Raw genomic sequence first — 24,128 nt, forward strand, 5'->3', positions numbered from 1 at the left:
GCCTAGGAGGCTGAGGCTGCAGTGAGCCATGATTGCACCACCACGCTCCAGCCTGAGTAACAGAGTAAGACCCCGTCTTAAAACAAAAATGAAACAAAAAACAAAAAAACAAGCAAAAAACAGATGAACGCTAATCAAAGTCTACTGCCTTAAATGTGAACCCCATCTTAAAAAATAACTTCACAGACACATCTAGAATTGTTTGAGCACGTGACTGGGTTCTGGGGCCTACCTAATTTGACACACAAAGTTAATTATCATATGGAAAGATTTGAGGCAGCTCTGCCTTCTCTTTGGGTCCTCAGGAGGAGGGTTATGGGTGTCCCCATCCTGCCTGGGTCCCCTCTTCCTCACTGTCCTCGCACATGACCCAAGCACAGGCCCCTGAGGCCCCTGCAGGCCTCCCTCCCAGCTCTGCCACCCCAGGGTGGACCCTGCCCTGTGCTCACGGATCTCGGCATCTCTCTGTGCTAGTCCAGCCTCCTGCAGGGCTCAGCCCCCGGGACAGAAACCACCATCTCCTGCCCTGGAAGACACAACACTGTACACAACAGTGTGATTTTGTCACATCAGCACCGGGGGTGTCTCATTAGAAACCCAGATCCGTTAAAACCACCACACGCCTCAGACCCAGGTTCTCTCTTTTGTTCCATATCACCCTTCCTCAGCAGCTCCTGGCTCCCACTTGGGGAGAAGCTGAACAGCACCGTCCAGCACAGCACACAGGCCGCCCTCCTCCGGTGCCCAGGCCTGGGGAATGAAGTTCCGCCTCCTTGAGCACCTACAGCCACTCTCCTCCCCAGGCAGTGCTGACTGTAGAGGCTTGTGTTTTTCCCAGAGTTTCCTCATTTGACCAAGTGAGTTGGAAGCTGGGCTCCATACCGTCTTCCCCCACACACAGAGTGCAGGGGCAGCCAGGGCTTTGTCCTCAGTTATATTTAGAATTGGGGGTTCCTACAATCAGTGGCTCTCCTTTTTGCAGTTTCTCCCTCATTTACCAACCTCTCGGCCAGGCACAAACTTTTACCTCAAGTGAGTTAAGCTCCAGACAAAATGAGCAGGGCCCCAGCCCTCTCCTATCTCTGTCATTAATACTTTTAGGTTCCTGTTTCCAGGCTGGGCAGTTAGAAGTAGGCTCGGCGGTCCCACCGGCTGCCCCGGCGTCTTGGGAGAGGGGCTGGGGGGTCTCACATGTTGCCCTTCCTGCGGCGCAGCAGCACATAGACGAGCGCAACCGCCGCCACCACCGCGAGGCCCCCAAAGATGATGCCCAACAGCACCGCGTAGCTGCGTCCTGGTGAGGGAGCGAGTGTCAGGGAGGGGCCATCTCTGGTGGTGAGTGGGGACAGGTGCAGGCAGGTGTATGAGCAGAGTGTCCTCACCTGGCTGGCACTTCGGGGTGGGTGAGGACCAGGTGCCGTCAGCCTGGCAGGTGCTGGTCTCTGCCCCGGCCAAGCTGTAGCCATTGTCACAGTGGAAGTAGATGGTGGAACCCGCCAGGTACCTGTTGCCCTCCTTTTCTCCGTTGGGAGGTGGGGCCAGCCAGCCACAGGACACCACTGGGAAGGGGGCAGAGTGCAGACAACAGGCCTGAGCTGCCATGCATGCACACATGTGGCCACCCCGGGGGGTCCTGTCCCAGGACAAGGTGCCCACCTCCCCTGACCGCTCCCACCTGCCCACCCTCACCTGGCTGCAGGCTCCGCATGTGACGCTGGTGCAGCTGGTGGGCCACCCGAGTGGCATTGCCCGTGCTCAGGCTCCCGGTGGCTGCCACATCGAAGTTGCAGAAATGATCATCCCCACAAAGTTTGGCTGCCTCTTGTGCCAGGCTGGGGTTGATTGTGGTCTCACCAGGGAAGAGGGGCTCGAAGGTGGGGTCGTGCTTGGGTTGGTACAGGAAGTTGTGGACCAGGAACCAGGAGTCGTAGGTGAGCAGGGAGGATGCGTTGTACACGGCCCCTGGAAGATACATGACCGGGGCCTCGCTGGGCATGACTCCCCTTGGTCCCCAAGCCCTGCCCGTGCCGTGTTTCCAGTCCCCCTCACCCCATCTGCCCCACATATTCCACAGTCACTCACAGTCGGCCCCAAACTGGAACAGCTCCTGGGGACTGGTGCCCGGGGGCAGGACGCGCCCGCTGCGCAGGATGAAGTCGTCGGTGGGGTCGTTGTTCAGTGTCCCGAGGAGGCCGTGGGTGTGGGTGAGGAACTTCTCAGGCAGCAGGACGGACACACTCAGGAACGGGCCCTGCATGCTGACCTCCAGGCCGGCCCCTGATGCCAGCATGATGGAGACCCTGTCCCAGGCAGCCACCGACAGGAACATTCCTGGGCACAAGGGGGACGGGTCAGGGTCACCCACTGTGGGCATTGTGTCACCTCCCGCAGCCCCAGGACAGGGTGTTCAGCATCCAGGGGCTGTGGGTGAGGGCACCTGCAGGGGAAGGGAGGGCGTTCCCAGGGCCAATTCTGCTGACCATGACCCTCTGCCACCCCTGCCATGCTTGCGGTGGAACCCCCCAGTGGCACCTGGATGCAGCCCCTGCGGTGAACCCCCCATGTTGAGATGCACGTGTGGGTCCCTTTGGCCTTGGCTGCAGCAGCCACACCTGCCTGGGCACATCCCAAGGGTCCTTGCACCCTCAGTGCTGACAGGCCCCTCCCAGGTCCCCACCCATCCCAACCAGGAATCATTTCACTCACTCAGTTCCCTAAGGCAAGGAGTTCGGATGCAGGAGCTACCGCTTGCCAGGGGCATCCTTAACCGTGCAGGGCTGGTGACCTTGCAGTGGCTTTTGAGGACTGAGGGAGTGACAGGAGCACAGGAGTGGCTCTGTGCAGGCCAGCGGTGAACGTTACCAGGGTGAGTTCCCTCCAGACGGCTCCCGGGATCCTCCGTAGGGAGGACATGTCCCACCGTCCAGGCCTCTCAGCTTTTGACCAGGCGGGTACAATGTGGGCACCTCGGTGGGTGTGAAGGCCTGAGGTCGGACCACCCAGGCCTCTAGCCAGGGCTGGGAGAGGCATGAAGGCCCAGGGCTTCCCCTCAGTCTCCCCACAGGAATGGGGAGGAGGTGAGGGCAGCCCGCAGCCTCGCGTGGCTGGACTACTCACCCTTCAGGTCCATCCAGCTCTGCTCAGCGAAGCTCAGCACCTTCTGGTTCAGCAGCACCTCCAGACCTCTGGTCCTGTTGGCCAGCCTGACCTCCACCACGTCTGAGTTGCCCTCCTGGATGGCCACTGTGGTCAGCCCAGTGCCGTGGGTCTCCGTGCCTGTGGTGGTGGGAGCGGAACGGTAGCCACTTGCTCCAGCCTCCCACCTTGGATCTACCCCATGACACCCAGAGCAGCCTGTAGCCCTGGCCTCACCATTGGACAGTGTCCCAGGCTGGGCCCGTGCCTGCACCCTCAAGTCGGTCAGCACTGCCTCCAGCAGCACGTACTCTCCGCGCCCATTGAATGTGAAGTTGGTGCCGTCGAAGGTCACAAAATGTGGGTCTCCAAAGGCGGAGGCTGGGGTGAGAGTGGAGGGTCACGTGGGGTGCATCCCAGCCCAGCCCGATTTTTCCCAGAGTCTAAGGCACAGGATGGCACCCACCCAGTCGCGGGGGCCGGTAGTTGCGGCAGTCATTGGAGGGCTGCCGTTGCATGTAGCGGGGGCGGCCGGGTGCCCAGAGGCAGCAGTAATAGAAGCTGAGAACATCGTAGAGCCAGTGGGACATGCTGGGCACTCAGGGTGGCATGCGGAACGGGGGTGCGCCCCAGTCATGGCCAATGTTGGGAGTGCTGCTGCTGCTGGAGTCAGCCGTCAGGAGCTGCACCCCGTCTGCTGTGTAGCAGCAATGCTGACCCCGTCTGCTGTGTAGCAGCACTGCTGACCCCAGCTGTAAAGGGGGCTGCTGGAGCCAGTGAGTCAGGGCCAGGCCACTGTTGGGAGCCCACCCCCGCCACCAATACCCACCCCGGCCCCGGCCTGGGGGCTCACCTGGCCTGCACAGAGCCCACACAGTGCACGGCCCCAGGGTGGTAGGTGCACACGCTGCCCTGCTCCATGTCACAGCCGTAGTCCGTCTGCAGAGCAGCAGGTGGCCATCACCCAGTGGCCTTGGGTTCTGCCATCCCCTTCCTGAGGCCAACCCTGCAGGGGCCCTGAGACCCCAGCCCCACCCTCCAGGACACCTCTGTCTACCTCCCCTGGTGCTGTCCTCAGTGGGGAGGCTACCCCCTCATCCCCTCTCCTGGGCCCTGATGGGAGGCTCAGGAAGAAGTGGCCGGAGTCAGCCTGGGCCTGGGTCAGGGTGCAGGGGCAGTCCGGCAGCTCCTCCAGGAAGCTGGGCAGCTGCTCCTCCAGCTCTTCCCAGGCCTGGCACTGAGTATGTGCCTAGGCCACAAGGTCCTCTAGGAAGTCATCGCTCTGGTGCCAAGCCAGCGCATGGTCATTTGTCCAGTGTGCCTGCACGTCCCTGTGGAGGCAATGATGCTGGAGCTAGGCCAGGCCACACCACTCCATGGTCGCCCCACTCTTCCCACCCCTGGCCTAGGCTGCCCAGGCAAGCACAATGGGCCACAGGCGGCCGGGCCCTCCACCCATCACCTGCACCTCCACGCCTTCTTACTTCTGCCCTGCGTATTTATTTTTTTTTTGAGACAGAGTCTTGCTCTGTCAGCCAGGCTGGAGTGCAGAGGCACGATCTCAGCTCACTGCAACCTCTGCCTCTGGGGCTTAAGCAATTCTCCTGCCTCAGCCTCCCGAGTAGCTGGGATTACAGGTATGTGCCACCAGGTCCGGCTAATTTTTGTATTTTTAGTAGAGAGAGGGTTTCACCATGTTGGCCAGGCTGGTCTTGAACTCCTGACCTCAGGTAATCCACCCGCTTCAGCCTCCCAAACTGCTGGGATTACAGGCGTGAGCCACCGTAACCAGCCTGCCCTGCGTAATTTTTGCTGTCGATGATCCGAAGTGCACCCACTCGCCATCTCTGGTAGCTGGGAGGAGCAGGTTTTGGGGTGAAGGTGAAAGAGCCGGAGTTGGGGATGTGTGTGGCCAGGGGGTACAGGTGTGACCACTTTGCAGTCCACTCCTGTGAGTAGGGCATTCCTGAGGGAGAGGAGGCCTGGGTAGCCCTGGGGCTCCTTTGAGGCCTGGCCCCAGGCCTTGACACCTAGAGCAGCCTGACAGATGTGTGGACGGACCACCAGGCGGTCCCCTTAGGAAGGTCTGTTCTAGCAGGGACCCTGGCTTGGGTGACCACCACCTCCTGCCACACTCCAGGATCCCTGTCCCTGCTGGAAGCCAGGCCCAGGGCCATGCCAGCTGTGCAGGAGTTCCTCATGAGCCTCCTCCCCGGGAGCCAGGCCCCATGCAGCTGCCCCCTCCCACCTGCCTGACCCCCCTGGGCTGCACTTCCCTCCATCTGAATGCCCAATCTCCATCTGGAATTCCCTTCCCTCCTCAGCCCCACCTGGAAGCTCCCCTCCTCCTCCCACACAGCTGGGACTCCCTTTCTCCCACATCTGGGGGCCCAAAGCTCTGGATGCCACCCCAGCCCTCAGCTGGCCTCACCTGTCTCCTCGTAGCACCACAGCTCAATGGTGACGGTCTGCATGAGCAGCGCCTCGATGTGCCAGGTCAGGCTGAGGTTGCCTGAGGTGTCGGCGGTGCCGTAGTATTGCCAAAGCATCTCATTCACCAACTCGCTCTTCTCTATCATCAACACTTTGTTGGGGTGCACTGGGCAGGGGAGGTGAGGGGTGAGTGAGGGCCTGGGCCCAGGGGATGCAGGGAGGAGGCCCTGAGGCTTCAAGGGCTGTGGGAGCCTCCAGGGCCAATGCATGGCAGCAGCTGGGGTGATGGTCTCTCCAGCCCTCACAGCAGAAAAGGACGCCGAGGCTGGAGAGGCAGGGGCCTGCCCTCCCTCCACTGCCCATGACTCTAGCCTCCACCTGGCTTCTCCCCTGCCCTGGTGTGGCGGAGCTCAGTGGATAGGCACTGGCCCACCTCTCTAGGGACCCGTGCAGCTCCCACTCACTCTGGCTGGGACCGCTGTCTGGATGCCAGGGAGTGGAAAGGAGCTGAAGGAACTCTCCCAGGCGGGCAGGCCTCCCAAGGGACTGGTTCAGCCAGAGCAGCAGGGCACAGACGGGCCAAGTCTCGGTGTGCATAGATAACGCTGGGGAAAGTCCCCGTGGGGACAGGCTGTGGGCTGGGAGGAGGGCTGAGGGCTCACCGGCCAGCCAGGTGCCCGCGTGAGGGAAGGAGTGGCCGTTGTCCAGTGAGATGGTGAAGGGGATGCGGCCGCTCTCATAGAGCAGGGGCGACACGAAGTGCACTTGCCCGGAGGAGTCCACATGGCTGAGGATCTGGATGCTCTCCTGTGGCATGCAAACCTGTAGGCATAGTGGTGGTAGGAGGGGCTGGGCCATTGCAGGCTGAGCCTCTCGACAGTCTGGGCCCCCAACCTCCCTGGGGAACCCATCCAGCCAGCTGTCCCTGTGCCCTCCTGCCTGTCCTGGGTCCAAGGGGCTCCACTCAGCCAGTCAGTGGGTCTGAGCCCTCAGCATGCACAGGGATGGGGGAGTGGGGCCCCGGTGCCCGGCCTCCTGGGCCTCCCAACCTGCAGATCACACTGGAGTCTGTGGGGCTGGACATCTTGAAGCGCCGCACCACAAAGTCCTTGCCGCCCATCATGGAGCCTGAGTTGGGCAATGTCTCCAGGCAGAAGTCCCGGAAATCCAAGCAGCAGGTACCAAGGCCGGAGCACGTCGGGTGGCAGGAACACGGCCTGCCCAGGGCGCCACAGCGCATGGAGCAGCTCTCTTGGGCATCTGGAGGAGAGGATGCTGAGGGCCTGGACCAGTGGGTGCTGGACTCTCTGCCCCATGGGCAGGGCCTGTCTCTGTTTCTCCCGCAGCCCATTAGACAGCAGCATCCCCAGGAGAACGCTGGCCAGGAACTGCACAGGCCACCACGTGGACACGGTAGAAAGCCACAGGGCCCGTGGGGATGGGATGAATCTTAGCACAGACCATCTGGCTGTTGCCCTGACTGACGGGCTAGAATGCAGTGAGAAGAGGCAAAAGGCTGCATCCGCTCAGCCCTGAAGGGTCAGAAGAAGCCCCCTGGGCATGACTGCCCTTCAACCACCAACTCCTCTATCCCACAGGCCGGGGTCCTCAGAGGGCCACGGTAGCTGGAGCCCTCGACCTCTCTTGGCTCCCCAGGGTGTCTGTGGACAGTGCACCTTCTGGGGGCCCTGAAGCCTGCAGAAGAACCCCTCTTGCTTGCCTGGACTGGGGTGGGGGATATGGCTGCCAAGAGTCTCATTTGAGGCCTGGTAGGGAATGGTGCAGGGTCTGAACCTGACCCTTCTCACTCTCCCAGGGGCTGCAATTGAGACCCCAAAGAGAGCTCCGCCCTCAGGGCAGAAGGCAAGAGCTGCTCCGCTCCTTTCTGGGGAGAGGAGGGACATTTCGAGCAGGGGTCCCAGCAGTGGGGAAAGGGAAGTGGGGGTGCACACCGCGAGGGGCTATGGGCACCGGGCCCAAAGCATCTCCTATGGGCCATGAGACCTGCGGCAAGGCCATATTTCCAGGGGCTGGCATGGAGGAAGAGTTGCAAGGAGGGACTGGGGCGGGTGCATGCCCAGCTGGGGGCCCGGAAGGGAGACAGGTCCCATCCCCAGGCTCCAAAGATGCCACCACCCTGGGGAGCCTTGGCTGTCCCAGCCACACCTAATCCTGCCACTCAGAGTTTGCATAATTTAATCAGTATTCCCCTCCCCTTCTTGAGCAGATGAGGAAACTGAAGCTCAGATGCGGACAGGCATGGCCGAGCCAGGCCCTTGGTGGCTTCTGGGAGCCCCTGCAGCCAGGGCGAGTGGTAAGGGCTGCGGCCTGGGACTGGTCACTTGGGCCCTGCCACCTGGGCTGGACGTCCAGACAGGCGGGTGGTCCTCTCCCAGCTGCAGCTTCTCAAGGTGTCCAAAAGGGACTCTTGCCACACTTGCAGGGAGTCAGAGCTGGCCCCAGGGCATGAGTTTAGGCCATCTGGTCTGTGATCTGCCCCAGTGCTTGCGGCCAGGCCAGCCCATTGTTCCCCGGCCTGTTCTCTCTCTTGCCTGGGTGGTGCCTGCTGGGAACCACAGGGTGTTGGCAGCCACCTGTGGCTCCAGAGAGGTGGCCCCTACTGAAGGTGTTAGAGGCCTGCGCTGGGGGACTTGGCTCCTGTCCCCACACAGAGCTGTTCCAGGGAAGCCACACCTGCATTTGATGGCTTCCCACCTCCCAAAGACATTTGGTGAGAGGCCCCCAAGACCTTCAGCTTCTCAGGACTGTTTCCAGAGGGGAGAAAGTCCCTTAACCCACACCGGTGCTCAGGGCACCTCTGCAGGTGAGTGTCCTGTGAGTGGACACTCAGGTGCTGGGTCAGGGAGAGCCTTTCTCCCGGCCCCAGGCTGGGGAGGGCACTCATCCCAGGCCCAGGGCTGAGGTTGCTCCCTACAGCACTGGGTGCAGGGGAGGGTCCGAGGTGTCCGTCCTCCTGTAGGTGAGGCTCCGGGGAAGGGTGCTGGGGGGTCGGCTGAGACGGTTCCCGGGAACTGGAGGAGGGAGAGCTGCTGCTTCCTGTTTCTGGCCCGGGCACCCTTGCTGCGTGTGTCTGGAGACAATGGAAGTGCGGTAGGAGCTAGGTGTGCAGTCTGGGAAACTCCACACCCCAGGCCCTGCAGGGAGGGGGCGTCAGCTGAGTAACTGGGGCCAGCTCATCTCAGCCCTCTGAAGGTGGGTTCAGCCAGACCCATCTGGGGCTGCCAAGCCTCTGGTTCCAAAAGGGCGGTGCCCAGCCCTTTACGCCTTTCTTCCTGGGTGTGGGCGTGTCCAGCCCATGAGGGGCACAGGGCAGTGAGGAGGGTCCCCATCTCCATCCTGGACAGAGAGCCTGCTCCATGGGAGGTCCCGGGGCCAGGAGGGCCCCTGCGGTGCTGGGAGGGGAAGAGAGTTGTGAAGGGTGGGTTTGGGTCCCTAGAACCTGTGTATCCCCAAGACAGATGGGCCTGGAGCCTTCGGGGGCGGGGCCGGCTCTAGGGGCTTGTTTAATGCTCTGTGAGGGCTGCCTTAAAATCCTTAATCATGGCCGGGCACGGTGGCTCACGCTTGTAATCCCAGCACTTTGGGAGGCCGAGGCGGGCGGATCACAAGGTCAGGAGATCCAGACCACGGTGAAACCCCGTCTCTACTAAAAATACAAAAAAAAAAATAGCCGGGCGTGGTGGCGGGCGCCTGTAGTCCCAGCTACTCGGAGAGGCTGAGGCAGGAGAATGGCGTGAACCCGGGAGGTGGAGCTTGCAGTGAGCCGAGACTGCGCCACCGCACTCCAGCCTGGGCGACAGAGCGAGACTCCGTCTCAAAAAAAAAAAATCCTTAATCATTTTTGGTCAGGCACGGTGGACGGTGGCTCAGGCTGTAATCCCAGCACTTCGGGAGGCCAAGGTGGGCGGATCACTTGAGGTCAGGAGTTCGAGACCAGCCTGGCCAACACGGTGAAACTCCGTCTCTACTAAAAATACAAAAATTAGCCGGGCGTGTTGGCGCGTGCCTGTGGTCTCAGCTAATCAGGAAGCTGAGGCAGGAGAATCGCTTGAACCTGGAAGGCGGAGGTTGCACTGAGCCGAAATCGTGCCATTGCACTCCAGCCTGAGAGACAGAGTGAGACTCCATATAAAAAAAAAAAAAAAAATTCCTTAATCATTTTTCAAACCAAAGGGCTCCATATTTGCGTCTTGCACTGAGCCCCACAGCTATTCTGTGACTGGCCCCATTAGGGCGACTGTGATGGGAGTTAAGTAGCCTCCCTGCCGGCCCCATCCCCCCTTTCCCTCCCTGACAGCCCCCTCCTCCCAGCCTCTCAGCAGCCCCAGCCCTGCCTGCCCTCCCACCATACAGCCTCCCACCCACTGGCACCCAGGTGAGTTCTGGGGGTGTACCTAACGCCCTTTTGAAGCCTGGCTCCAGCTGCACTAGAGGCGTCTGCCTGGCCCAGCCCCGAGTCGGCTCTCTCCTTACCACACTGGGCACCCCCAGCCGCTGCTTTGGTTGCCTGGCTGGTCCCTGAGATGCTGGAGAAGGAGGAGGGCTGGGCCCTGCCCTATGGACTATGGCAGTAAAGGCCCCGAATCCCTGGGGACAGCAACCCTCCACCCGAGACTCTGCCAGATTGCCCCCTAGAGGTGAGCAAAGAGGCAAAGACAACTGTTCCATCTTTATTAGAAAAGCAACCAAAAAACGGGTGAGGGGCGAGCCTGGCCCTAAAGACCCCCTGCACTGTGACACAGGCAGAGCCGGCTCATCCCGGCGTCGAGGGGTGGACATGGCCAGCTGGGTGTGGGCAGATTTACCAAGTCAACATTTCATAGAAAAGGATGCCGCCTGGTGTGCCGATGGCGACCAATCCACCTTCACATGGCTAAGGCGGGCCCCTCCTCCTCTGGGCTCCCATGCGGTGTGGACAGCCTGACCTGGGTACAGGGAGGATGCCATGAGGAGGTGGGCTGGGCAGGCCTGGGAGCTGTGTGGGGAGTGGCATCCATGTGGTCCTCTGGTCCAGGCATAGGGGGCATTCCAGGCCTGGCTGGTCCCCTGGGACGTGGCAGTGTGGCTGCAGTGGCCCCTCAAATGTCCATGTAGTCGTCGTCCTCGTCTGTCTCGCTCTCCAGCGAGGACTCCTGGCTGGATGTCTCCAGGACCTCCAGGGCCGGCTGGCATAGGCTCTCCTTCCTCACGTTGGCAGCAGACTGGGCAGAAAGGATGGCTGACTGCAGAGAGGGCCGGGCGGGGCACTGGTCAGGGATGGCTGGGCTCTGCCCCAAGCCCCTCTGCCACCTTCACCCCTGCCCCAGGCTCCCCTCCCACCCTCACCCCTGCCCCAGGCCCCTATGCCATCCTCAGCCTCACACCAGATCCCCCTACCACCCCCACTTCCGCCCTAGGTCCTCTTGTAACCTGTGCCCCCCACCCACACACGTGGCTCCAGCCCAGCCCCTGAGGTCACCTTCAGCTTCTGCTTGGTCTCCTCCGCGATGCTGCCTTCGGGGGAGAGCAGGGTTGGGGTGGGTGGCGTGACGGTGATCTCAGGGGGGAACTTGGTGGCGGCGGAGGGGATGACCAGCTTTGGCATGTTGGGCAGGGGTAGGAACTTAGCCCGGCTGGGCTCAGCCTTGCCTGGGTGACCCTCTGGTGGCTGGGCACTCCCACTGCTGGGGGCCTTGGAGCTGGCGGCTGTTGGGGGAGAGCTCAGGGGCTGAGTCTCACTCGCAGCCTCCTGAGCCTCCTCATCCCTTCTTGGCTCAGGCCTCAGTTTCCCCTCTGGAAGACAAAGGTACCAAGAACACCTCCTGCCTGCCGCATCACACAGTGAGCACTTTATCTCGCCCCCCCGGTCCTGGGCCTTTATGCTGTGAAGTTTGTGCTGGCTGGCAGGCTCCAAGGCTTCTACCCTGGGCAAATACTTGGCTCAGGCCTGCAGGGACCCAACTCTGACTTTGAGCTGTGGGGTGCTGGGACTGTGAACCTCACCCAGTAACACCATGAACTCAAAGCCCAGGGCCTGAGACTCCCTGAGCCTTGCTGGGTTCTGCAAGACCTCCAGGCATCATGCTTGCATGAACTGTCGTGTTTCCACAACCATCCTAGGATGCATGTCCTATTGGTGTCTATGCCCGGGAGGACACTGAGGCCCAGAGCTGGTGGCTCAGCCAGGCATGGTCACTGAGCTGGCCCCAGGGCATCCATTTTCGCCTCATCCTCCAGGGGGAGCAAGGGGCTAGTTTGCCCAGAGCCTGAAGGCTGGGCCAGTTGCAGGCCTGGCAGCCTCTAGGGAGCTGCATGAGCTGGGAGGAGCCGCTGGCCTGGCTCGTCTCCACATTCCTCTGCAGCCCCATGGCTTTAAAAGGAATGGGGTTTACACAGAGCCCATGTCTGGCCCCCCAGGGGCTGGCGCCAGGTCCTGCCATCTTGAGTGGTCTGTGGGAGTCCCAGGCCAGGAGGAGTCCCCAAGGGGCCTGGCTGGTTGGGGCAGCCAGTGGGAACAGGCCGGACTGAGGCCAGGGCTAGAATCTGACGTGGCTGCCGACGGGGACGCCTGCTTGGCCTAGCCCAACTGTCCACCCTTCTGCCTGCTGCTGATGTCCCTCAAGTGTCTGTCACCAGGCCCATGCTCCTCCCTACCCATGCCTGCTCCTCTTTCCCCACTCTGGACTCAGCCTGGGTTCTGCAGTGGGCCCAAGCAGGCCGCCTGCCCTCGCTAGTACCCCTGCGTGATGCCAGGGGCGGAATAAGGCTCTGGGGTCCCTCTCTACCCAGCCCCTGACACAATGGGCCACGCGTTAAACTTTTCAGCCTGAGCCTCTGTCTTGGCTCCCCTGTCCGGCCTGCACTACCCCAATTTCCTCCCCATCTCATTCCACGGGGCATCCCCAGGCCCTGCCCTTCAAGGCCAGGCCAGGAAACCCACCGTGGCTGCCAGCTGTGAGGCAGCCTCCTGGGGGCTGGTGCTGGGCTGCTGCCAACTCCCCTTACCCTGGCTGCAGGTGGGCTCGGCGCCTGTGCCCAGGGCAGCCTCTGCCGGCCAGCAGTGTGGCTCTGCCGGGGAACTTGTGGGGCCTGTCTTCACCTGCGGACTGCGCCACGGCTCCTGGGGCGGGAAGCCAGTGCCCTCTGCCACTCTTGCCAGCTCTTCTCTCTCTGTGGGGACATGGGCTCACTGCAGATAATGGACTCATCCATCCCGCAGGCTCCTACGCATCTGTGTCAGGTCCTATGGGCCCAGGCTATGCCCTGGGACACTGGGCAGGGGAGTGTGGCCGATGCTAGGGTCCTGGCTGAGGCGGCCCAGGTTGGTGCTGCCAAGAAACCACTCACCACCCAAGAGGACACTGGTAGGGGCTGGCTCCCCATCCCCAGAGGGCTCCCCCGCCTACCGAGAGGGCTGTACACCTGACCCAGTGGGGCCACGCCTGAGTCTTCAAGGCCCAGCCTCTCCAAGATCCCATCACAAGGCAGTGAGAGGGGATGGGGAGGCAGTGTCCACTCTCCCTCCAGCTCATATAAGCGCCATTCAGAAACCAGGTCAGGACCAAAACCCAAACAACCCAACTAAGACCAAAGTGGACGCTGGCACTGTGGCTCCTGCCCAGCCAGCCACACCTTCCCTGGCCTGAGGCAGGGGCCAGGAATTGGGATCAGTTGGGCCAAGGCCGGGATGGGCCTGAGGGTCAAATGCTGTGCCTATGGCTGCTGGCCAGGTGATTACTCAGCATCCATCCCCGGTTCCCAGGCCTCCAGGCCCTGCCTCCACCCTCCACACTGCCCTCGCTTCCCTTGCTGCTCCCCACCTTCTCACTCAGGCCTGGACTCTCCCACCACGCTCGTCATCAACCACTGCCTTTCCAGCCCCCGCCTCCCCATCCCGCTCCTCTGCCAGGAGGCCCCCCGTCCTCTCCAGCAGCGGGAGCCAGCTCCCCTCCTTGGCCAGCAGGAGTGGCAAGGCCTCAGCCAGCCTGGGGCAGGAGCCTCAGAAAGAGCAGCCCGATGGGCATGGCCATGGCTGCTGAGGCCTCTGCCTAGCCCAGCAGTCACCTGCTGGCCCCATGCTGGCTGAGGCCTTGTCTCAAGCCCCCACCCGCTCGGGCCACTCCCTGTTATGCTCACTGTCATTCCCAGGTCCAGCCCTTGAAACAATGTCTGGCAAGGATGAGTTCCTCAGAAGGCTACTCCTGCCATCCTCCCAGCCACTCCCCTACCTCCTGCAGGCAGGTCAGGGCTCACCGGGGCTGGGCACACACCCACTAAACAGGCCTTTTCTCGGTCCTGTTGCCCAGGACCCGGCTGCCCTGTGAGGAGCACTATGTGGGGGCCTGAGAGGAGGGGCCTACCTGGGGGTCCAGTTTGCAGAAAAGGGCTGTCTGCAGCTCCCCCACGACTTGAGTTATCTGTGGGAAGCAGGTGGCCAGGCCAAAATCCTGTGCCACTGGGCAACGCTCCCTGAAGGAAGAGAAAGACCCTCTCATATTATTTTATATTGTTTTATACTCAGTACCTGTTTTAAGAAAAGACAACAAGGAAATAAAACCAAAGACAGGCAGCCCGGTGCCAGGCCTGAAACCAGGCCTGGGCCTGCCTGGCCTAAACCCAGTAGTTAAAAATCAAGTCATAACTTAGAAACCGATGTTATTCATAGATTCCAGACATTGTATAGAAGAACACTGTGAAACTCCCTGCCCTGTTCTGTTTCTCTCTGACCACCAGTGCATGCAGCCCCTGTCACGTACCCCCTGCTTGCTCAAACCAATCACGACCCTTTCATGTAAAATCTTTAGTGTTGTGAGCCCTTAAAAGGGACAGAAATTGCCTGCCTTCCCTCCCTCCCTCCCTCCCTCCCTCCCTCCCTCCCTCCCTCCCTCCCTCCCTCCCTCCCTCCCTCCCTCCCTCCCTCCTTTCTTTCTTTCTTTCTTTCTTTCTTTCTTTCTTTCTTTCTTTCTTTCTTTCTTTCTTTCTTTCTTTCTCTTTCCCTCTGTGGCCCAGGCTGCAATCTACTCAGCTCGCTGCTGCCCGCGCCACGGACTGCCTGGGACTGCCGCCGCGCGCCACCGCTGCCTGCTTTTTCTCGTTTGGCTGCAGGCGCGCGGTCGCCATGTTGGCCACGCTGCTCACCAGCTCCTGACGCCGAGTGCTCTGCCCGCCTCAGCCTCCCGAGCCCCTGCCCGGCCACCGCCCTGTCTGGGAGGTGGGGAGCGCCTCTGCCCGGCCACCCCGTCCGGGAAGAAGTGAGGAGCGCCTCTGCCCGGCCGCCCCGTCTGGGAAGTGAGGAGCACCTCTGCCCGGCCGCCCCATCCGGGAAGAAGTGAGGAGCGCCTCTGCCCGGCCGCCCCGTCTGGGAAGTGAGGAGCGCCTCTGCCCGGCCACCCACCGTCTGGGAAGTGAGGAGCGCCTCTGCCCGGCCACCCACCGTCCGGGAAGTGAGGAGCGCCTCTGCCCGGCCACCCACCGTCTGGGAAGTGAGGAGCTCCTCTGCCCGGCCGCCCCGTCAGGGAAGTGAGGAGCGCCTCTGCCCGGCCACCCACCGTCTGGGAAGTGAGGAGCGCCTCTGCCTGGCCACCCACCGTCTGGGAAGTGAGGAGCGCCTCTGCCCGGCCACCCCGTCTGGGAAGTGAGGAGCGCCTCTGCCCGGCCACCTATCGTCTGGGAGGTGAGGAGCGCCTCTGCCCGGCCGCCCTGTCCGGGAAGAAGTGAGGAGCGCCTCTGCCCGGCTGCCCCGTCTGGGAAGTGAGGAGCGCCTCTGCCCGGCCGCCCCGTCCGGGAAGAAGTGAGGAGCGCCTCTGCCCGGCCACCCCGTCTGGGAAGTGAGGAGCGCCTCGGCCCGGCCGCCCCGTCTGGGAAGTGAGGAGCGCCTCGGCCCGGCCGCCCCGTCTGGGAAGTGAGGAGCGCCTCTGCCCGGCCGCCCCGTCTGGGAAGTGAGGAGCGCCTCTGCCTGGCCACCCATCATCTGGGAAGTGAGGAGCGCCTCTGCCCGGCCACCCATTGTCTGGGAAGTGAGGGGCGCCTCTGCCCGGCCACCTATCGTCTGAGAAGAAGTGAGGAGCGTCTCTGCCTGGCCGCCCCGTCTGGGAAGTGAGGAGCACCTCTGCCCGGCCGCCCCGTGTCTGGGAAGAAGTGAGGAGCGCCTCTGCCCGGCCGCTCCGTCTGGGAGGTCTACCATGGAGGCCAGAAGCAATGTGGGGGCTGGACGTGGTGGCTCACACCTGTGGTCCTGGCACTCTGGGGGGCGAGGCGGGTTGATCACTTCGGGCTAGGAGTTCGAGACCAGTCTGGCCAACTTGGCGAAACATGAAAAATACAACAGACAAACCAACCAACCAACTCAGTGACAACAAAACAGGTCTACCCTGGAGTCATACTCTAATTTTTTCTATTTTCCTCCCTTTCTGATCCTTTATCCCACTTTCTTTTTCTTCCTCTTCCCTCTCCCTCTTCTTTGTCAAATAGAGGATTGAGTTATTATCACTGATCCACATAAAGTCCCTCTCTACCTTATTTTAACTCCCACCCCCATTTCTATTCCCCGACTTCCCATGTGTAACCTTCCTAATATGTTTGATACGCATCTTTTTGTTTGTATGTATTTTTAGAAAATGTTTATTGTTTTTGTGTGCAAAAAAAAATTAAAAAAAAAAAAAAAGGGACAGAAATTGTGCCCTCGGGGAGCTCGGATTTTAAGGCAGTAGCTTGCCGATGCTCCCAGCTGAATAAAGCCCTTCCTTCTACAACTCGGTGTCTGAGAGGTTTTGTCTGCGGCTGGTCCTGCTACATCCCTGCTCCTCAGGGCAGACCTATGAGCCAGGTGCCACTTCTGGGCTGGTTGTCTCCCAGGCCCTATGTCCCAAGAAGCTCCTGAGCCTGGCTCTGTCTGCCCTTGGCCTCTAGGGACCTGCACGAGGCCATCATTCCAGCCCCCTTCACCATGCTCAGGGGTGGTGACCTTACTTGAGTCTTGACTTGGGAGCCCCCGTTCCACCCTCCCGCCTTGCTCCACTCCCCTCACTCTAGATGGCCTGATTGCCTCAGAGAGACGGGTCTTCCTCATCTAAGGCCAGGCACTGTTCTAGCTGCTGTTCATGGAACCAGGTCCTGGCCTCTGGTGGGCAGGTACCTGGCAAAGGAGATAAGCACATGCCCAGAGGAGATGCCTGGACAGGCAGTGCCAGGGCCCCTCTGGGGACATGGGAGCCCTGGCTGACCCCGAGCTCTATGTGTGCAAATGCTGCATGGGGCCACGGCCTGGTCAGCACAGCCTGGGCAGATGGGTGAGCTCTTCACTAGGGACCAGGGGCACCTGAGAGCACCCTGCCTGCTTCCCGCGGCCACCCTCCCACTGGAGGCAGGGCTGCCCACCCTGGGAACAGCACCCTCCAGGGACCCCACTGCACCTGCCCTCCTGGCTCTCTCACACGTTGAGTACAGTGTCCTGAGAGAATCCATCCTCAAATCTGCCCTCCCAGGTGGCTCAGCCATTGCTCAGCCCTGGCTCCCAGCCTCATCCCCAGACCAGCTGTGGCTCCAGGCCTGGACACTCTCCGGTCGGTAAACGCCTCTGCAGGCAGAACCTGCCATCCCCTGCAGCAACCAGTTGCAGCGTGCCTGGGGGGGCCTGGACCCTGCTGGGGCCAGCTTGCTCCTGGTGCTTACCCCTTTCTAGAGTTTGTGGGATGGGATCTGGGGAGACATGCCTGTTTCAGCTTGGCTGTGCTACCACCCCAGAAAGCTCTGAGGACCCTCAAGGGACGCCCTCTCCAACATGGCCAGCCGCACGCCCTCTGCTTGCGGATCTGCGGCAGCCCTGAGGTGGGCAGGTATGGAAGCGGAGTGGGGCTGCTCAGGGAGTGCCGAGCGCAGGGGCCATTAGGAAGAGGCCAGGCCTCCACTGGCACATTCTCAGCTGAGGGCCGCCCCCTGCCCCCAATGTCATTCAAGAGTTCCATCCTGGCAAAAGGCCATTTAATTTGGTTTTGGGAATAGGAATAGAAAAGGATCAACTCTCCAGGCTGAAGCAGGTATGCTAGGAAACAGATCCTCTTTCTTAAATCTAACAGTTAGAGGAGAGAAGGACGTGAATTACAGCTTTGGCCTGCTTGGGGGTGGGACAGGCAGGCAGAGGGAAAGCAGGCAGCCTCTAGCCCCCTACTCTGCTACCCCTGGCCCTGGCATCCACCAGGCCTTCCCACACCCCAGGGAGGTGTGTGTGGCCTACAGAGATCTCAGTTGCTGCTGAGATTAGGTTATAAAAGACACCGTGGCTTCCGCTGTGTTCTCTCGGTGGGGTCAATGGCTCTGGGGAGAACCAGTCACCATGACACAGGGACACTCAGCTGTTTATACAAAGGAGTCCAGGCCTCTGGCCAATAACCAGTGAGGACCTGAGGCTGCCAACACCCCAAGGGAGCTCAGATGCACTGATGATAGCTTGACTGCAACCACGTGGGAGACCCTGAGCCAACTTCACCCCACTAAGCCATTGTAAATTCCTGACCCCCAAAAACTACAAGATGAGAGCATGAGACCAGTACAAGGCAAGACAGCCCCAGGCAGAGGGACAGGAGCTGGGTCTTCATGGGAGTGAGTCAGCTACCAACACTGACCGACTGATTACAGCACTGGGCTCCCATCACCCCCACACCTTGACGTCACCATCACCAGGCGGGGCATGGTGGTTCACACCTGTAATCCCAGCACTTTGGGAGGCTGAGGCGAGTGGATCTCCTGAGCCCAGGAGTTTAAGACCAGCTTGAGCAACACGGTGAAACCCCATGGCTACAAACAATTCAAAAATTAGCCAGGTATGTTGGCCCATGCTTGCAGTCTCAGCTACTTGGAAGGCTGAAGTGGGAGGATCACCTGAGCCCAGGGAGTTTGAGGCTGCACTGAGCCATGATCGCACTGCTGCACTCCAGCCTGGGCAACAGAGTGAGACTCTATCTCAAAACAAACAGGCTGGGCATGGTGGCTCATTCCTGTAATCTCAGCATTTTTGGAGGCCAAGGCAGGTGGATCACCTGAGGTCAGGAGTTTGAGACCAGCCTGGCCAACATGGGAAAACCCCATCTCCACTAAAAATATAAAAATTAACTGGGCGTGGTGGCACATGCCTGTAATCCCAGCTACTTGGGAGGCTGAGGCAGGAGAGTTGCTTGAACTCAGGAGGCAGAGGTTGCAGTGAGTGGAGATCACGCCACTGCACTCTGGCCTGGGCCACAGCATGAGACTCTGTCTCAAAAAAAAAAAAAAAAAAAAAAAAGACCCACACCAAGTCTCTGCTTAATACCAAGCACCATTCCAAATCCTGCAGCGCTATTGTCTGCATCTTATCCATTTTATGCAGGAAACTGAGGCAGAGAGAAGAAAAGGGATGGCAAGGTTACATGGTGGTTGAACCACTACAATACTTTATTTTATTTTATTTTATTTTTTTTGAGACGGAGTCTCTCTCTGTTGCCCAGGCTGGAGTGCAGTGGTGCGATCTCAGCTCACTGCAACCTCTGCCACCTGGGTTCAGGTGATTCTCCTGCCTCAGCCTCCCTAGTAGTTAGGACTACAGGCACACCCCCACCACACCCAGCCAATTTTTTGTATTTTTTGCAGACACGGGGTTTCACCATGTTGGCCAGGCTGGTCTCGAACTCCCGACCTCAGGTGATCCGCCCACCTCGGCCTCCCAAAGTGCTGGGATTCCAAGCATGGGACACCGCGCCCGGGCATGTTTTCGTCTTCCCTATTGTTTTGGGGGTTCACTAGAGACTTCTTCATCACAGGGTGTGAGATTAGCAGTTCCTTCTGTTGCACTTCCTGTAATATACAGGGGTCCTGAGGACAGAGAGGTGTGGTGTGGAGGGAGGAGAGTGTTCTCCTGTGATAAGTCTTCTAGGGAGTCCGAGGCCCTGTGCTGCGACCTCCAGAAGCGCCTCTCAGTTTTCCCCTCTTTGGTGAGACTGAAAGGATAGAGGCAATGTTCTGCAAAAATAGGTTTTCTTGATGGCAGCTTTATCTTTTACTTTTTTAAAAAACATTTTTTTATTTTCAGGGGTTTTGGGGGAGCGGGTGGTACATGGTTACATGAGTAAGTTCTTTCATGGGGATGTGTGAGATTTTGGTGCACCCATCTCCTGAGTAGTAGACACCCAACCCAATTTATAGGTCTTACACCTTTGCATCCTCATAGCTTAGCTCTCATTTATGAGTAAGGAGACTAGAATACTCTGGGCATATTTCAAAACGGTTACTCTTTTTCTCCCCCTGCCGGAGGCACGAGGGTGGTTTTCTCTTATCTTCACCCTGAGAACATGAGAGTGGGGGTGTTCCTGGAGGTTAAATGTATGAAAATGTGAGGATCCCCATAACACAGCCCCTCCCTCCAGAGTGTTCACCTCTCAAGCTGGTCCTCACTGAGCCTCCCGCAATTCATCAATTACCGTCTGAAATTTGCCTGCCCAGGTACTGGCTCCAGCACAGGCCTCTGCTCAGCTGAGCTGTGATTCTCTGCATCTGCTGTCTTTCCAATTTACAGAGCAGTGGTTCAGCTGTGATCTCACTTCTCTGATGGATCTAAGAAGAGTTGTGGATTTCCAGTTTGTTCAGCTTTGTTGTTGTTGTGAGGACGGGAGTGATGACCTTAAAGCTCTGCACATATTAGCTGCAAACTAGAAGTGTTTTAGTCCCTTCTTAGAATTAAAATCTAGCTAGCTTTAGATTGTTCCTGTGCAAATAGTCTCTTACCATCCCTATTTCTGAAAAAGGGTAAAGACATACTCAAGGAATCCTCCTTATTTCAAAGCAGGATGCCACACGCTGCTCAGGGACATGAGACATACTACAATTAACATTTCCTTTGGTGATAGAGCAGAAGTGATTTTTTATTCCTTCTTCTCCCTGGCCCAGGAGCTTCATGCGAGGCCCATACTCTCTGGGTGATATGTGTATGTAGGTGGGGGAGCAGCAGTAGTTAAGAGGCAGAATGAGTCTCCCAGACTATCCCTCCCTGGGGCCCACTTGATCCTGAGCCACCATCCCTTAAACACAGAACACTTTTACATTGGTGTCCATCACTATAGCCATGAAGTTGTGCTACTGCCTACACTCCATTGACTGGGCCACAGGAGACTGAACAGTTAGTTCAGACCTCACACGTCAAAACTCACACAAACCAAGGCTTTCTCCCCTTGGGTCCACAGGATGCAGACACATGAGAATAATGTAAATAAGAAGCTTTATGATAAGGTATGGGGAAGGACAAGGGTTCTAGGAGTGACTCAGGGAGGGCAGAGTGGAGTCAACGCTAGGATGTAGGGGGTGTCCTGCCAGCTCCAGGACTGAAGGGAGCTCAGTAGCCTCCGTCTACTGTCCAGAGACCCTGACCACCGGGATCCAGCAAGGGAAGAACCTCACAGCACCCACATGGAGGGCAAAGCTGCAGGGAAGGCGTGGGGCTGGAATCAGGGTCTCTGGGCCTCCAGTTTGCTCTGGGATTGCAGAGATCAAGGTGAGCCTTGTGGTTCTCACTGAAAGGGGCTCTTTTTTTTTTTTAAACATGGTTGCCTAGAAGCAATTCATAGTCATCTGATTTACTTATAAGAATTGAAGTGACTGGCAGGGGACGCCGGTGGTGGCGGCAGCGGCAGCGGCGGCGGCGGGGGCATCAGGCCGCGGCGCCACCGTGGCGGTGCGACAGGCGCTGGGCTGCGGCCTGAAGCTGGGTCGAGCGCTGCTGCTGCCCTTCATGGGCAAGCCGGGCGGGGCCTATGGCTTCGGGCGGCCGGGCCCGGCGGCGGGCTGTGTCCGCGAGGAGCGTTCGCGCTGGGCCTCCCCAGCGGAGACGGTTGGCCTCGCAGGGTCGGGCTCGGGCTCCCCAACCGTCTCCGCTTCTTCCGCCAGTTGGTGGCCGGGCTGGCGGCGCGGTTGCAGCGGCAGTTCGTGGTGCGGGCCTGGGGCTGCGCGGGCCCTTGCGGCCGGGCAGTCTTTCTGGCCTTCGGGCTAGGGCTGGGCCTCATCGAGGAGAAGCAGGCGGAGAGCCGGCGGGAGGTCTCGGCCTGTCAGGAGATCCAGGCAATTTTTACCCAGAAAAGCAAGCCGGGGCCTGACCCGTTGGACACGAGAGGCTGGCAGGGCTTTCGGCTGGAGGAGTATCTGATAGGGCAGTCCATTGGCAAGGGCTGCAGTGCCACTGTGTATGAAGCCACCATGCCTACATTACCCCAGAACCTGGAGGTGACAAAGGGCGCCAGGTTGCTTCCAGGGAGAGGCCCAGGTACCAGTGCACCAGGAGAAGGGCAGGAGCGAGCTCCAGGGGCCCCTGCCTTCCCCTTGGCCATCAAGATGATGTGGAACATCTCGGCAGGTTCTTCCAGCGAAGCCATCTTGAATATAATGAGTCAGGAGCTGGTCCCAGCCAGCCGAGTGGCCTTGGCCGGGGAATATGGAGCAGTCACTTACAGAAAATCCAAGAGAGGTCCCAAGCAACTAGCCCCTCACCCCAACATTATCCGGGTTCTCCGCGCCTTCACCTCTTCCGTGCTGCTGCCGCCAGGGGCCCTGGTCGACTACCCTGAGGTGCTGCCCCCACGCTTCCACCCTGAAGGCCTGGGCCACTGCCGGACGCTACTCCTCGTTATGAAGAACTATCCCTGCACCCTGCGCCAGTACCTTCGTGTGAACACACCCAGCCCCCGCCTCGCCACCATGATGATGCTGCAGCTGCTGGAAGGCGTGGACCATCTGGTTCAACAGGGCATCGCGCACAGAGACTTGAAATCCGACAACATCCTTGTGGAGCTGGACCCAGACGGCTGCCCCTGGCTGCTGATCGCAGATTTTGGCTGCCGCCTGGCTGATGAGAGCATCGGCCTGCAGTTGCCCTTCAGCAGCTGGTAGGTGGATCCGGGCGGAAACGGCTGCCTGATGGCCCCAGAGGTGTCCACAGCCGGTCCTGGCCCCAGAGCAGTGATTGACTACAGCAAGGCTGATGCCTGGGCAGTGGGAGCCATCACCTATGAAATCTTCGGGCTTGTCAATACCTTCTACAGCCAAGGCGAGGCCCACCTTGAAAGCCGCAGCTACCAAGAGGCTCAGCTACCTACACTGCCCGAGTCGGTGCCTCCAGACGTGAGACAGCTGGTGAGGGCACTGCTCTAGCGAGAGGCCAGCAAGAGACCATCTGCCCAAGAAGCTGCAAATGTGCTTCATCTAAGCCTCTGGGGTGAACATATTCTAGCCCTGAAGAATCTGAAGTTAGACAAGATGGTTGGCTGGCTCCTCCAACAATCGGTCGCCACTTTGTTGGCCAACAGGCTCACAGAGAAGTGTTGTGTGGAAACAAAAATGAAGATGCTCTTTCTGGCTAACCTGGAGTGTGAAACACTCTGCCAGGCAGCCCTCCTCCTCTGCTCGTGGAGGGCAGCCCTGTGATGTCCCTGCATGGAGCTGGTGAATTACTAAAAGAATTTGGCATCCTTAAAAAAAAAAACAAAAAAGGGAATTGAAAAAGTGTGCAGACAACCACACTTCGAATATTATCCTAGAGAGAACATGAGATCTCAACAGAAGAGATGGAAAACACAAAGAACTAGGGAGGAGAAGGAAAAGACTCACCAAACTTGGTAGAGATCGGCCAGGAGCTGGGCATGACTCCTCATTACAGGGAGAGGGTGAGAGAGACGTTCTGTACTCCACTTTCCCTCGGGGGCACCGTGCAGTCCAGGCAATGGGGGTGCACTTTGGTGTTCTCAGTCTGTGAATCTCAGTTAAGGATCCCAAATCCTCTCTGAAGCATAGGTGGCTATAGCAAAACGGGGGCTGAGGCAGGTGGATCGTCTGAGGTCAGGAGTTCAAGACCAGCCTGGCCAACATGGTGAAACCCTGTCTACTAAAAATGCAAAAATTAGCTGGGCATGGTGGTGGGTCCCTGTAATTCCAGCTACTCAGGAGGCTGAGGCTGGAGAATTGCTTGAACCCGGGAGGTGGAGGTTGCAGTGAGTGGAGATTGCGCCATTGCACTCCAGCCTGAGCAACAAGAGTGAAACTCTGTCTCAAAAAAAAAAAGGGATGGGTTCTTGCAGCTGGAACTAGGAATCAAGTGTGGCACAGGCTGCGGCCATCAGTGCTGGAAAGTGGGCACCACCAGAACCAGACTGAGGTTTGAACAAGATGCAAGTTGCTGCTGATGCTCTGTCCTGAGCTAGGCAAGGGCTCCTATGGCGTGGAGCTGAGTTGGGAGCTATGCACAGATGGCTGGGTCTGGACAGACCATTGGGCCTGCTGTGAAAGCTGGGACTGGCTGGCTGGGGCAGAGTTTGAGGCCGGGGCTGGAGCTGGAGATGCCAGGTCTGGAAACTGGAGAGGGAGATTCTACAGGTGGGGATTCCATGCTGCTGCTCATCCGGGATCCCATATGTGGCCTGGGCTGTGGCTGTAGGTGTAACAGGAAGTCTCAATGTTGGCGTGAAGCCAGAGAACCTCAGTTCAGCCAGGTTGATGGTGTCCTTGGCTGGGGCTGTCCTGTCACTGTGGGGCATCAAAAGGGCCTGGGTAGA

At 59.4% G+C, this 24,128-nt stretch overlaps 2 protein-coding genes and 1 long non-coding RNA gene across 3 annotated transcripts; 1 reads left to right on the forward strand and 2 right to left on the reverse strand.

Moving 5' to 3' along the window:
• Positions 1-1,187: 1,187 nt before the first annotated feature.
• LOC100603532 (sushi domain-containing protein 2-like) lies at positions 1,188-7,032 on the reverse strand. The gene is given in 15 exon segments (XM_012507894.2): positions 1,188-1,294; positions 1,383-1,559; positions 1,690-1,962; positions 2,083-2,331; positions 3,118-3,276; positions 3,373-3,516; positions 3,602-3,861; positions 3,989-4,074; positions 4,265-4,466; positions 4,620-4,621; positions 4,929-5,101; positions 5,567-5,734; positions 6,231-6,375; positions 6,596-6,828; positions 6,963-7,032. Coding segments are annotated over 15 exon segments (2,448 nt in total).
• Positions 7,033-10,246: 3,214 nt separating this feature from the next.
• On the reverse strand, positions 10,247-11,093 carry LOC115833803. The gene is made up of 2 exons (XR_004029086.1): positions 11,048-11,093; positions 10,247-10,811 (listed from the first exon to the last, which is right to left on the reverse strand). It is a non-coding gene; the product is annotated as an uncharacterized LOC115833803 (long non-coding RNA).
• Positions 11,094-16,772: 5,679 nt separating this feature from the next.
• On the forward strand, positions 16,773-23,004 carry LOC105740041 (serine/threonine-protein kinase PINK1, mitochondrial-like). The gene is given in 6 exon segments (XM_030808633.1): positions 16,773-16,856; positions 17,150-17,230; positions 17,311-17,402; positions 20,775-20,820; positions 21,263-21,421; positions 21,424-23,004. Coding segments are annotated over 6 exon segments (2,043 nt in total).
• The last annotated feature ends 1,124 nt before the right edge of the window (positions 23,005-24,128 follow it).

Source organism: Nomascus leucogenys, unplaced genomic scaffold (assembly GCF_006542625.1).
Source record: "Nomascus leucogenys isolate Asia unplaced genomic scaffold, Asia_NLE_v1 000370F_1177895_qpdss1116261sc, whole genome shotgun sequence".
In the NCBI taxonomy this organism is placed as follows: Eukaryota; Metazoa; Chordata; class Mammalia; order Primates; family Hylobatidae; genus Nomascus; species Nomascus leucogenys.